This window comes from Rhinoraja longicauda, chromosome 17 (assembly GCF_053455715.1).
Source record: "Rhinoraja longicauda isolate Sanriku21f chromosome 17, sRhiLon1.1, whole genome shotgun sequence".
NCBI classification, from domain to species: domain Eukaryota; kingdom Metazoa; phylum Chordata; class Chondrichthyes; order Rajiformes; family Arhynchobatidae; genus Rhinoraja; species Rhinoraja longicauda.
The window spans coordinates 9,632,071-9,646,679 of record NC_135969.1 but is presented as its reverse complement, the minus strand read 5'-3'; the positions used below and the strand labels follow the sequence as shown (position 1 = coordinate 9,646,679).

General features: G+C 42.8%; 2 protein-coding genes across 5 annotated transcripts in view; both read left to right on the top strand.

Annotated features, from left to right (window-relative positions):
* The window catches only part of LOC144601730 (inter-alpha-trypsin inhibitor heavy chain H3-like), a 54,733-nt gene extending 52,814 nt beyond the window's left edge, over positions 1 to 1,919 (top strand). For all 4 annotated transcript variants that reach the window (XM_078414059.1, XM_078414057.1, XM_078414058.1 and 1 more), the window contains 2 exons: positions 476 to 587; positions 1,653 to 1,919. In XM_078414059.1, coding sequence (XP_078270185.1) covers positions 476 to 587; positions 1,653 to 1,785 — 245 coding nt within the window. In that variant the 3' untranslated portion in view covers positions 1,786 to 1,919. The remainder of the gene's footprint in view (positions 1 to 475; positions 588 to 1,652) is intronic.
* Positions 1,920 to 8,972: 7,053 nt separating this feature from the next.
* Positions 8,973 to 14,609, top strand: part of itih3a.1 (inter-alpha-trypsin inhibitor heavy chain 3a, tandem duplicate 1) — a 37,882-nt gene continuing 32,245 nt past the window's right edge. The window contains 4 exon segments of the mRNA XM_078414060.1: positions 8,973 to 9,129; positions 9,229 to 9,279; positions 10,238 to 10,267; positions 12,337 to 12,503. Coding sequence (XP_078270186.1) covers positions 9,040 to 9,129; positions 9,229 to 9,279; positions 10,238 to 10,267; positions 12,337 to 12,503 — 338 coding nt within the window. The 5' untranslated portion in view covers positions 8,973 to 9,039.

The following is a 14,609-nucleotide window of genomic DNA, read 5'->3' as shown; positions in this document are numbered from 1 at the left end:
GGAGATTGTGACACACAGAAAGTCATAACCAAAACCATATATAACAAAACCTCACAAATAAAACTGACATAAATGACGAGGTAATCAGTTTTAATGATATTGATTGAGGTTGCTCAGGATATAAGGGAAACTGTCCTTGTCCTTTTAATGGTGAATTGTGATCTTTTATGCGCTCTCAATGCTTCATATCTCAGTTCAGTATCAGATCTAGAAGGCTGCATGGCTGCTAATGCTGTAATTTTGGCACTGCATTGAAGGACAGCCTCAGTTAAATGATTAACTGCCTGGATTTGTATTGAAACATGCAGCCTTCTGACCAGACAGTTTGCCCAGACTCTTTCCCAGACACAGCCTGCTTGCTCTGAGCAAAATTCGATCTGAAATTTGAACTGTGATATGTTTCCCACTACACTGTTGTAGATTTACACCATTGTAATTTCTATCCCAAATTATTTTTTCTTTATTATTGATGCAGGTCAATTTTACCATGGCATTGACGCTAACGTATATGACATTCGCTCTGGATCAGATCCACAGAAACCAGAGGCCACGATGATTGTAAAGGGTCTCAAACTCTCAGTAACAAGGTAAAAGTCTTAATTCTGGTTTCACAATCTGCATCCTAAGTTTAGGCTTATTATTGTCACGTTTACTGAGGTACACTAAAAAGCTTTGTTTTGCATGCTGTCTGATCAAATCGGAAAATATTATGCATAAATGCAATCAAGCCAAACTCGTAAAATCGGTGAAGTGTAGGGAAAGATACAGAGTACAGAGTGTGGTTCTCAATATTGTAGCAGGCCATAAGTGATAGGAGTAGAATTAGGCCATTCGGCCCATCAAGTCTACTCCGGCCATTTAATCATGGCTGATCTATCTCTCCCTCGTAACCCCATTCTCCTGCCTTCTCCCCATAACCCCTGACACCTGTGCTAATCAAGAATCTATCTATCTCTGCCTTAAATATATCCATTGACTTTGCCTCCACAGTCTTCTGTGGCAATGAATTCCACAGATTCAACACCCTCTGACTAAAGAAATTCTTCCGCATCTCCTTCCTAAAGGAACGTCCTTTAATTCTGAGGCTATGACCTCTAATCCTAGACTCACCCACTAGTGGAAACATCCTCTCCACATCCACTTTATCCAAGCCTTTCACTATTCTGTATGTTTCAATGAGGTCCCCCCTCACTCCTCTAAACTCCAGCGAGTACAGGCCCAGTGCCGACAAATGCTCATCATAGGTTAACCTACTCATTCCTGGGATCATTCTTGTAAACCTCCTCTGGACCCTCTCCAGAGCCAGCACGTCTTTCCTCAGATATGGTGCCCAAAATTGCTCACAATATTCCAAATGCGGCCTGATCCGTGCCTTTTTGAACCTCGTACATCCCTGTTTTTTGTAAGAAAATAACTGCAGATGCTGGTACAAATCGAAGGTATATATTCACAAAATGCTGGAGTAACTCAGCAGGTCAGGCAGCATCTCAGGACACAAAATGCTGGAGTAACTCGTTTTTTGTATATGAGCCCTCTCGAAATAAATGCTAGCATTGCATTTGCTTTCTTTGCATAACATGCGTTATTCAAAATGCTTTTGTGGATATTTTAATTTTCTATTTTACTTACATGTACGTTGCTTTTTTTGTTAGAGGGTGGCAGAAAGATTACCGACTGGATTCAAAATTGGGTGCCAATATCTCTTGTTGGTTTGTTCACAACAACGGAGAAGGATTTATTGATGGAACGCACACTGACTACCTTACTTTCTCTTTATTTGATTAAACAATGTTATAACATCTGACCCAGCTTATCAGATTAAAAACTCTGAAAATATGTAACATTTTCTTAATATCATGGAATCCTTTTCATAGGGTTTGTGTAAACAAAAATTGCAATAAACATAAGTCTAAATTCTGCATGGCGTTTGGACCGAAGAGCTGTATCTCTAAGACTAAAACTAAATCTAAATCTAAGTTCAGTGATGTATATGCAGAAATGTAGTGTGTATAAATTAATTAGCACTTGCTGGCACAATATCCACTCAGTTCATGGTACAGCAATAATTTGGGGGCAGCTCAGCGGTAGAGTTGCTGCCTTACAGCGCCAGAGACCTGGGTCCGATCCTGACTACGGGTGCTGTCTGAATGAAGTTTGTACTTTCTCCCCATGACCTGCGTGGGTTTTCCTTGGGATCTCTGGTTTCTTCCCGCACTCCAAAGATGCACAGGTTTGCAGGTTAATTGGCTTGGTAAATTGTAAATTGTCCCTAGTGTGCGTAGGATAGTGCTAATGTGCACAGGGAACGCTGGTCGGCTCGGACTTGTTGGGCCAAAGGGCCTGTTTCTGCGCTGTATCTCTCAAAATAAAACTAAATCATGAGTTCATTCTACTGTAGTCTAATGGTACCTGCATTTGGGGAACCCCTGCAGACTTAGTTCTTGTAACCACTGTCATGATCCCAGGCAACATGTGATGGAGCAGGTCACTGGACTATTCATTTGCTGCAAAAGCTTGCTATCGTGGGACCTTGGCCTTAAAACCATCACCCCTAAATTGAGTAGCTGGCGGGTGGAGGGGGAATGGGAAGGAGATGCAACCTTTCACCCAGTTTCTGCTTGAGTGACTCCTCAGAATGAACTGTCATTGAGCTCAGCCCAATTCTCCCATCATTAATGGGCTCCTTCTTGTCCTCTGCTTTGCTGGTCAGTGCAGCAGCTTCACAAGTTCACACGTGATCCATTTGGCTTCATGGCTTTAACCGACACAATATCTCTCAAAAATTCATAAATATACGTATGTCGAGAATTAATTCACGCATCCCCCTTGGTTTATTCTTTACGTATCTGCCTTCCAAAATGCCCTGCCTATCTCGATGGTCCCGTGCAAAGCTGCAGCATGGCTAGTGACTTTGACTTTCATTGGACAGCGGGTCCCAGCTTTAGATTGCGGCTTATCAGCGTGGGGAGCAGTTGCCTGGGCTTGCTGCCTTGCTGGTGGGCAATGACAAGTTAACAAGTGCACCAGCCGAATCACTGTGGTGGGATCTGGTTCTGGTTCTGGTTGATTACTGCGCAAACACCTCATAAGTGGATATCTCGTGCAGGTCGGAGTGAGTAGAATGGTGATTACATTTTGAAGTGGGCCTTTTTGACCAAGTTGAGGAGATCTAGTTGCTCAATCCCCTTTTTAAATGACTGAACATTGGGAGTGGCGCGTGTGTTGGGTGGTAACATATTCCATTCCCTTATCGTCCTTGGGTAAAGGGAATATTGGTAGCAAGGTTTTTTGAAATTTAGCGCGTTGATGATGTAGGTCGTGTTTCATGGAGGTTGGTGCTCTGGGATGACGGAAGATTTGAGGGCGTGATTTTGTGAATCTCCTTGTGGATCACAAATGTTACCATTCCGAGAGGCAACCGAGTGCTTCCCAGAAGATCTACCGCTCCCCTCAAAGGTTCCTGCGCTGCCTTCACACCATGACAACCCCTTTAAAACTGATATCCAGTGTCATGATGCCAGCAGCAAGTAGAGTTTATTAATCGGGATCTGAGTCTCCTCAGAATCACACTGATTTTGGGTGGCTTCTGCGTAAGTTGCAACAGAGGCCGAAACTCGGGCAAGTTGCAACATCATGTTTAGATCTGCACTGAGCTAATGGAATTGCCCCCAACTTTCAACCTGGAGAGCAACAGTTCAATGTTCCACACAAAGATTGCGCAAAGATTGTACTGGACTCCTCTATGCGTGCAGGCTCGCTGGTAGGGCTGCCAATAGATTTCAATGGGGCTGACCATGAAACTTGATCTGAAGAAGGGTCACGACCCGAAACGTCACCCATTCCTTCTCTCCCGAGATGCTGCCTGACCTGCTGAGTTACTCCAGCATTTTGTGAATAAATGACCATGAAACTTTGTCTGTTCCTTCGTCGAAATTCCCATCCAAGTTCTGTGCCCCAGAACCCGTGTGACCTCGCTCTCCACTGACTATGTGGCAAAACCCGCAGCTTGTCGATATTTAACTCAAAATAAACCAGCATTAATGGGGTCAGGTAGGTGTATTGTAACAGCAGTTTTGTGACCTTCACATGTAAAAATTGACCAAGCTTCATATGCCATGAGGAGCTAAATGATTTTTGAGTAACCTTTTAAAAAAAGAGCTGGAGGAACTATTTCTACAAATAAACTACAATGACGGGGGAGTAATTGGACCAGACAATGACAAATTAGCAGGAATTTAACTGTCTGTTTCCTTCTCTGAATTCCCATGGGCTGTATATCAACGAGATTTACAAATTCATAGAGAAATTACAACCAAAATCCAAATTGTAATGGTCAGATTTTAGTTTAGTTTGGCGCTGAAAGGAAGCAACTCTACCATTGCGCCACTGTGATGCCCGATTATTGACAAACTCATGTCAGAATGATACCCATTCATCTTCCTTTCACAATGTTGAAGAACTAAGACGTTTTCCCATTACACCTATACATGATAAAAGTGTAAAACATCAAATAGGATGAACTACCACTGAAAGGACAACAGATTAATTCTGTTAATCTTCTCAACTATTTGGTTTAGCAGAGCAAGACATGTCTAGATTTAAAGATATAAGATCCTGAAAGATCTTAACAATGTGAATGTGGACAGAATGTATTCTCTTATGAGAAAATTAATAGTAGGGGGTCACTGCTAAAAATAAAGAGTGAACTATTTAAGGCAGAGATGAGGCAATGTTTTTTCTTTCAGATGGTCATCAGTGCTTATAGCACTCTTCCACAAAGAGCTGTAGATTTTTAAAATATATTTAAAGCAGATGTAGATAGACTACGGAAACCCAGAGGGTGAAAGTGTATTGGGGTTAGTCAGGAAAGCAGAGTTGATAATGTATCCATATCAGCCATAATCTGATTAAATGGCAGAATAGGTTCAAGAGGTTGTGTGACCAGCTCCAGCTCCTAATCTGTTAGCTTGCATTTAGAACCTCCACTAAGAGATTTGCTAGCTGGCTTTAAACAGCTGCTTCTTTAGACCAGTGTTTCTCAACCGGGGCTCCGCGAGAGACCACTAGGGGTTCCGCGAGAGACCACTAGGGGTTCCGCGAGAGACCACTAGGGGTTCCGCGAGAGACCACTAGGGGTTCCGCGAGAGACCACTAGGGGTTCCGCGAGAAATAGAGATAAATGGGCTAATCATATGTCAATGCGTTTTGGAGTCATTTTTATGTTTAATTTCAGATTTGTAATTTCGTTATACATGTACGGCATATTCTTGAAAAATTCTTGGGTATTATAATAAAGTCTTCAACCTGTTATCTATTTTTCCCTCGCCATCAGCCGCATTTGACGTCACAATGAGACCAGCCCGAGTGAGGGGAGTGGCGGCCAATGGGGGGGGGGGCATGATGGCCACCAGGGGCGGGACCCGCCAGAGTGACGGGAGTGGCGGCCAATGAGGGGGGTTGAGGGGTGCTGACCCATTCAGCTGCCTTTGCTGCTGAGCCGTCGAGCTAAACCTTTAATAAATGCGCTCACCCCCCCCCCCCCCCCCCCGGCGAGAGGACCAGCACCCGTCCCGGCATGCCTCGCGCCTGACCTTTCTCCCATGGTGCAGCGAGGTGGGAAAAGGTCAAACAAGATGGCCGTGGCAGCCGAGCTGCCGCTGCATGAGAGGTTTCCACCCAACGGATCCACGGCTCGCTCTGGCTGACACGTGTTTATGTTTTTGTGAGTTTATGAAAAGTTTATGTGTGTTGTTTTTTTTTCTCTCTTCTCTCTCTCTTCTCTCTCTCCCTCTCCCTCTCCCTCTCCCTCTCCCTCTCCCTCTCCCTCTCCCTCTCCCTCTCCCTCTCCCTCTCCCTCTCCCTCTCCCTCTCCCTCTCCCTCTCCCTCTCCCTCTCCCTCTCCCTCTCCCTCTCCCTCTCCCTCTCCCTCTCCCTCTCCCTCTCCCTCTCCCTCTGTTTGCCTTTATTTGCCTCAGTTTTATTTGTTTAAGTGGTATTTATCGTTAATAAAGATATGTAATAACTTTTATGCAGGGGTTCTCTGAGACATGAAAATTATTCCAAGGGTTCCGCAAGGGTAAAAAGATTGAGAAACGCTGGTTTAGACCTAAATTGGCCATCTCCAGGGACTTGTACAACCAGTTTGAAGAAGGGATTCAACCTGAAACTTCACCGATCATGTTCTCCAATGATGCTGTATGACCTGCTGAGTTACTCCAGCACTTTGTGTTTTTTTCTTCGTGAACCAGCATCTGCAGTTTCTTGTTTCTACACTACCGCTGAATCTTGTTGAGTTCCAGCCGGGTGTAAAGTATCACTCTCTGAATCGTTGGAAAGCCTGCAGTCCATGCAAATCCATGTACCCTCTCTGCCTGATAGTAAAAGTCCAAGGCAAAGATGACGGAGTCCTTTTTACAAGAGCAGAGATTGGCATTGACCTCCTATTGATGGGTTCAGCAGCAAAATGTGAAGCATGCTGCAGATCAATTGCTGCTGCAGATCAATGATCTGATGTTCAGGATGACAATGACTGTAGCCTTCTGTCTTTTCATCTCTGTCCTTTGTTCATCCATCTGCCTATCAAAAGCCCCTCTCATCTGTATCCACCTATTACTTGCCAAGCTTTGTCCCATCCCTCCTCTTTTCCAGCTTTTTTTCCATCCTGGACAAGGGTCCCAATCTGAAACCACCCATCCATAAAAGGGCATAAAGCACTGCAATAACTCAGCAGGTCAGGCAGCATATCTGGAGAATATGGACAGGTTATGTGTCAGGTTGAGACCCTGCTTTAGTCTGAAGAGTCTCGACCTGAAACGTCACCTATCCATGTTCTCCAGAGATGCTGCCTGACACGTTGAGTTACCAGCATTTTGTTCTTCAGGAAGACTGGAAATATTACCAAGGATCCCTGTCGCCTTGGACATTACCTTTTTTCTCTTCTAACTTCTGGGAAAAGATACCGGAACTGGATAGTTCAGACATCCAGACTTACGAACAACTTATTCCCCACTGCTATTCAATTCCTGAACCAATCACCTCTTTCACAGATCAGTCTGATCAAAGATCAGTCTGAAAAAGGATCTCGACCTGAAACATCACCCATTCCTTCTCTCCAGAGATGCTGCCTGTCCCGCTGAGTTACTCCAGCATTTTGTAATTCCTCTTTCACACCCCTTCCTGGAGGTGGTGCCAACTATTCTTATCCTTAATTCTACCTCATTCAGTTATTTGATTATTGTACTTTAATATTCTCTTGCACCACTTGGTCTTTGCGCTACAATTTAATTTAGTTTAGTTTAGAGATACAGTGCGAAAACAGGCCCTTCGGCCCACCAAGTCCTCACTGACCAGCAACCTACACACACTTAGGGACAATTTACATTTGTACCAAGCCAATAAATCTACAAACATGTACGTCTTTGGAGTGTGGGAAGAAACCGGAGAAAACCCACGCAAGTCATGGGAAGAACGTTCAAACTTCGTATAGACAAGCACCTATAGTCACGATTGATCCCGGGTCTCTGACACTGTAAGTCAGTAGCTCTACCACCATGCCACCGTGCCGCCCAAACTTGCACCATTCTGCTGGTTTGCTCTTGTCACTGCAGTTATTGTGGGGATGATTGCTGTATGGATACCATTTTTTTCTGTGAGCTTCACATGAATTTCATTACAATAGACAATAGACAATAGACAATAGGTGCAGGAGTAGGCCATTCAACCCTTCGAGCCAGCACCGCCATTCAATGCGATCATGGCTGATCACTCTCAATCAGTACCCCGTTCCTGCCTTCTCCCCATACACTCTGATATATAAATAACAATAAACTAATATGAGATAAGCATGTGTATTGATAGTGCAGTATGTGGTAGGCCAGGATATATCTCTGAATTATTTCAACCACTTTCCATCGAGATGGAGCAAATTGATACTGGACACATATGACCACCACATTAGTATAAAGGGTTCAGGTTAAGTTGCTGATGATTGGATACTTAGGACACATTTGCTGAGGAGACACTTAAGCCTGTGGAGACAGATGGATTCAGTAGCTTGTTATAATTATCAATCATGGTTGTACACTAATGATCATGCATGGAGTGGATTGAGTGACTCAGACTGGAGGTTTACATTTTTGAAGGGATTGTTATATTGGAAAGGAAGAGCCACTTTCATTTCAATTGCACAAGTAAAATATTCTTGAGAGGAGCCAATAAGTCTCCAATTCACGGGAATTGGCATTAGTTTAGTTTAGTTTAGAGATACAGCACAGAAACAGGCCCTACGGTCCACCGAGTCGGCACCGACCAGCAATACCTGCACAGTAACGCTATTCTACACACTTTTAGGGACAATTTACATTTATACCAAGCCAATTAACCTGCAAACCTGCACATTTTTGGAGTGTGGGAGGAAACCAAAGATCTCGGAGAAAACCCACGCAGGTCACAGGGAGAACGTACAAACTCCATACACACCGCACACAAAGTCGGGATCGAACTCGGGTCTCTGGCGCTGTAAGTGCTGTAAGGTGAGGTGATCCTTGATCAGCATCCCCTTTGATCTGTCGGTTTCACAACTTACCCTTCCATATCTCTGCGTCTCATTCTCCCCTCAGTCTAAAGAAGGGTCTCGACCCAAAACATCACCCATTCCTTCCCTCCAGAGATGTTGCCTGACCCACTGAGTAACTCCAGCATTTTGTGTCTATCTTCGGTGTAAACCAGCATCTGCAGTTTCTTTCTACACAAGTATTATTCTGAGAGTCATTTCATGGGCAGGATCTAATGAAGTATGGGTCTCTGTGACTTAAATAATTCAGTGGATTGTACAGACTATTCTTTGGACCGAGTCAGGTTGCACAATTTGATTGCAACATCTGTGTTTGCTTTAAAAGTGCTGATTGCATTGCATAAACTAATGGGTCAACACTATCTGTCCATTGTAAGAGTAGGATCAATGCAACGATTGCTTATTAACAGACCTCAGAATAAAACCAGGCTCCCTGCAACTTGTTTGACAAGCACGCATTGTTCAAAATGAAAACAATGTTGTCCTTCCTTTTGCTAATTTCTATTCCAATATTGATATCTTCTGAATTCATTTTAACGGAATCAGAGCAGCCTCAGGTAATGTATGACTTAATACTAAAACAAAGATACGGCAGGCGGTAACATGTGCTAATTTGTTAAATTAGCATTTAAACTTTTTTTCTTTAATTTATGCAGAATGATTACGCCAATACTCGGACAAATATTCTCTCTCCGAGAACATTGAAGGTATGAAGCAGAAAATGCATGCATGTAAATCATTATGCTCCATTTAATCACTGCAACATGGTGACAAGTAAAAGAGCTCATCACTTATTATGTCCTTCAAATGCTTGAGCATTTGCAGAACTCATCGTACTACTTGATGTCCTCTTCTGTCACTATTTAGAAGTCTCTCACCAGAAATGAGTTTCGTATCCCTTGCACCCATTATGTCTAACAATGACACCATGCAACATCTTGTTGGGAGCAGGGAATTCAAATGAATGGGCGCATTAGTAAATTAAAGGCAGCTTTAATAACCCTCATTAAATTGTAATGCTAAAATGAGTCTGGTATTTAATATGATGTAATGATGTGTATTGTTTCGTTAACGAGAGTTACACACTGCTTTCCATCTGTTTTTTGCTAGTGCACAACTTTGCATTAAAACATCAATTATTGCTAATTATTTAGCACAGGTGTAGTGTCATGTGTCAATTGTAATATTCACCAATTGATACTGTGCCATCATTGTTATTGTGTGTATACATCTCAGTTCCTATGTATAGTACTACAGGTCCATGAATGCTCCAAAAATGTTGTGCTCAGATAGTGGTCATAGGGTGGGCAATGTTATAAATTTAAGGTGCCACCATTTTTTGTGATTAATAGTGCAACTTTCCCCGTTAATAAAATATTTATAAGATTGCATAAAAAATGCAAGCATTTTATTCATTCAAAATGGAAACAGTTAATGTGTATAATTTATAATTTTTGTTTATAATTTTAAAATAATTTTTATACCATCAAATTGTATCCCGAGAGATCATATCAAAAATCACTATTCACAAAAGAGAGAAGAAATAGTGATTTGTTTTTTTTTGGAATTTAATTTAATTTCTTAAACTATTTTGATTTATCTGTATAATTTATGTGTATACTGAAATATTATAACACTGATTTTAATTTTCTTGGTTGAAAACAGAAGAGAAGTATCGACACCCATGGCACAGCGGTACGTTTGAAACTTGCGATAATATTTAACCATTTATATTAGTAATATTTCACCGGGATGGTTTTTAGCAATGTGGTTAATTTGCTGTTTTCTCTGGAGAAGATTTTTGATGAGGTTGGTTTTGACGATTCAATGAATTGTAAGCTATATCTCGGGGATATCATTCATACTTTACGGCAATTTATAATAAAAAGCTCGCAGAGAAATGTAAAAAATTCACAGCATTACTGTCGGCAAATTGGGAATTTTTTTGCAAATCCAGATGGCTGGAATTTGCAGTTAAGTGTTCACCTGTGGCTGTCAAAAAGCTTCAATGCTGGGCTCCACATGCAATCCAGAGGGGGAACAAAAATTGGGCAGCCGGTCCTGCACTTACTTCTGAACTTGCCATGAAAACAAATTGGACCTAGTGCAGAGATAGCATTTCTATTAATTTCGTAGAACGAGACTAACCTCATCTATAGATAACTCAGACGGGAGTCATAGAACCATACAGTACGGAAAGAGGCCCTTTGACCCAACTCGCCCATGCCGACCATAATTTCTCGTCTAAACTAGTCCCATTTACTCGTGTTTGGGCCATGTCCCTCTAAACTTTTCCAACGGGCACAAAGGTAGAGTTGCTGCTTTATAGCATTTACAGTACTTAGAGTTGCTGTCTTATAGCACTTACAGCCCTGGAGACTGGGGTTTGATCCCGATTGCGGGTGCTGTCTGCACAGAGTTCGTACATTCTCCCCGTGACCGCGTGGATTTTCAAAGAGATATTCGGTTTACTCCCACACTCCAAAGACGTACAGGTTTGTTGGTTAATTGGCTTGGTATAAATGTAAATTGTCCCTAGTGTTAATATGCAGGGATCGCTGATGAGTGAGCTGAAGGGCCTGTTTCCACACTGTATCACTAAACTATTAATGTACCTGTCCAAATGTATTTAAATGTTGTTATTGTACAGGCCTCAACTACTTCCTCTGGCAGCTCGTACCATATATCCGCCACAATCAATGTGAACATGTCGACCCTCAGGTTCCAATTAAATCTTTCCCCTCTCACTTTAAATTTATGCCTTCTAACTTTTGACTCCCCTGCCCTTGTTAAAAAAAAGACCCTGTGCATTTACCCCGATCCCCCTCATGATTTTATACACCCTCTGCCTCCTGCACTCCCAGGAATAAAGTCCTAGCTTGCCCAATCTCTCCCCCTAGCTCAGGCCCTTGAGTCCTGGCAAACATCCTTGTAAATCTTCACTGCACACTTTCCTGCTTAATGCCACTCTTCTTACAGTAGGGTGACCAAAACTGAATATGATACTCCAAGAGAAGCCTCACCAATGTTCTTGTTCAACTGTAACATAACGTCCTAATTTCTAAACACAGTTCCCTGACTGATGAAGACAAATGTGCCAAAAGCCTTCTTCGCCACCCTGTCTAACTTGTTACATATTGTTTGTGATAGTTGAAATAGGCTGTGCTAGTTTACATAAGGGTTTAAAAGTTTTTAACAGTTTTGGAATGATTCTTAATGTCAGAAGCATTCAGATTCTTGACATCTTTGTCAACTGCCTAAACCAGGTCTTTTTTTTGTGGCTGTGGTGTGTCCTAACCACTGCCACTTCCAACCACTGCCCAATCCCACCCCATGTCCAACAGCACAATGAGATCCCAACACTGAAGTCTTTGATGCCTTCTACCATTTTGTCATGAGAAATGGACGGCTTCCCAATGTAAACTTCCACTGGGGAACCACAATAGTAAGTCCAGGCATTTTCAAGGATTGGAAGTATCTGGAATGATAACGGCCCAATGCAGGAAAATGGGATTGGATTAGACAGGGCATCTCCATTGGCATGGACAAGTTGGGCCAAAGGGCCTGTCGATGATGTTGACTGAACGACTATATCTGCAGTGAGTGTGGTCATCCTAACCACAAATTCAGGGCAATTAGGTGCTCTGTGAAAGAGTAATGTTTCTGATGCCCAGCACTAATGCAGCTCTGATATTTTATCTTAATATTTTAGTTTGTTTCCTCAGTCAGTTCTCATTGAAACATTCCCCCTTCATTTCCTCCAGCCTTTGAGGGAACTCGAGATCTACAGCATGAAGATTGATTCCAAAGTCACCTCTCGATTTGCTTGCAATATGATAATTAGCCGAGTGGTGAATCGAGCCAATGTATCGAGGGAAGCCTCCTTTGAGATCGAGCTGCCCAAAACGGCCTTCATCAGCAACTTCAGCATGTACGTATCAGCTGCATAAATCATCAAAATAATGATTTAGATTTAACTTTATTATTGTTACATGTATCGAGGTATAGTGACAAACTTTGCTTTGCATGCTATCCATTTAGATCAGATAATTCTACACATCAATTCCTAGGAGCGCAGGAGGGTGAGGGTGGAGCTTAAAGAGGTGTACAGAATTTTGAGAGGAATAGATTGGGCGGACGAGTCTGTTGCCCAGAGTAGGAATTGAGAACCAGAGGACATAGGTTAAAGTGAGGGGGAAAGATTTAATCGGAACCTGAGGGGGAACTTTTTCACACACAGGGTGGTGGGTGTATGGAACGAGCTGTCAGAGGAAGTAGTTGAGGCAGGTACTATTGCAATGTTTATGAAAATTTAGGCAGGTACTTGGATAGGACAGGTTTAAAGGGAAATGGGCCAAACGCAGGCAGGTGGGTCTAGTGTAGATGGGACATGTTGGTTGGTGTGAGCAAGTTGAACTGAACGGCCTGCTTCCATGCTGTATAACTATCACTATACAATCAAGTCAGATACAAGTACAATAGATAGACCAAAGGGGATAATGCAGAGTGCAGAATTTATTTCTTGGATAAGTGTGAGGTTATCCACTTTGGTGGTAAGAATAGGAAAGCAGATTATTATCTGAATGGTGTCAAGTTAGGATAAGGGGACGTACAACGTGATCTGGGTGTTTTAGTGCATCAGTCACTGAAAGGAAGCATGCAGGTACAGCAGGCAGTGAAGAAAGCCAATGGAATGTTGGCCTTCATAACAAGAGGAGTTGAGTATAGGAGCAAAGAGGTCCTTCTGCAGTTGTACAGGGCCCTAGTGAGACCGCACCTGGAGTACTGTGTGCAGTTTTGGTCTCCAAATTTGAGGAAGGATATTCTTGCTATTGAGGGCGTGCAGCGTAGGTTTACTAGGTTAATTCCCGGAATGGTGGGACTGTCATATGTTGAAAGACTGGAGCGACTAGGTTTGTATACACTGGAATTTAGAAGGATGAGAGGGGATCTTATCGAAACGTATAAAATTATTAAGGGGTTGGACACGTTAGAGGCAGGAAACATGTTCCCAATGTTGGGGGAGTCCAGAACCAGGGGCCACAGTTTAAGAATAAGGGGTAGGCCATTTAGAACGGAGATGAGAAAAAACCTTTTTAGTCAGAGAGTTGTGAATCTGTGGAATTCTCTGCCTCAGAGGGCAGTAGAGGCCAATTCTCCGAATACATTCAAGAGAGAGCTAGATAGAGCTCTTAAGGATAGCGGAGTCAGGGGGTATGGGGAGAAGGCAGGAACGGGGTACTGATTGAGAATGATCAGCCATGATCTCATTGAATGGCGGTGCTGGCTCGAAGGGCCGAATGGCCTTCTCCTGCACCTATTTTCTATTGTCTATTGGCTATTTCTTGGCATTGTAGCGCACCAGTTAACATAAAAGGGACCCTCTATGGCAAACTTATCTTTATTATCTACTTAGATTGATCAGCGTAATGATTGATGTGGTGTTCAGCTCTGCTTTTAGTTGGGAAATTAATAAAAGCCTTAAAAAACATAGCCAAAGTTAATCTGAGAAGAGAGAACAAAAACCGAGAGAGGCTGCAGCAAGCATGTCCAGATTCCACGAGTAAAAGTCAAGCAAAATTTGTGTGGGTGAACGGTTAAAGCTGAGCAGCACAGTTCCATGCTCAAAATCTGCTACTCTTTAGAACCTCTGCATCCAAACTTGGAGTCTGGTTCAGGTGGCAGAGGTGGCCACCTGTAGCCAGAACTCTCAAACCTCGCTGGAAATCAAGTCCGGTTTGCTTCCAAGGGACCTTGACTGCAATTTAAGTGATGCCTGAGCTATAAAGCAAACATAGCAGCATTCCATTCAGGAAAGATAAAGAGGCAGAACAGATTGTCACGGAAATTTCCTCTTGTGGAGTTAGGATCAGGAATGCTGCTCCAGATAGCACAAGGATTTAGAAGGATGAGAGGGGATCTTATCGAAACATATAAGATTATTAAGGGGTTGGACACGTTCGAGGCAGGAAACATGTTCCCAATGTTGGGGGAGTCCAGAACAAGGGACCACAGTTTAAGAATAAGGGGTAGGCCA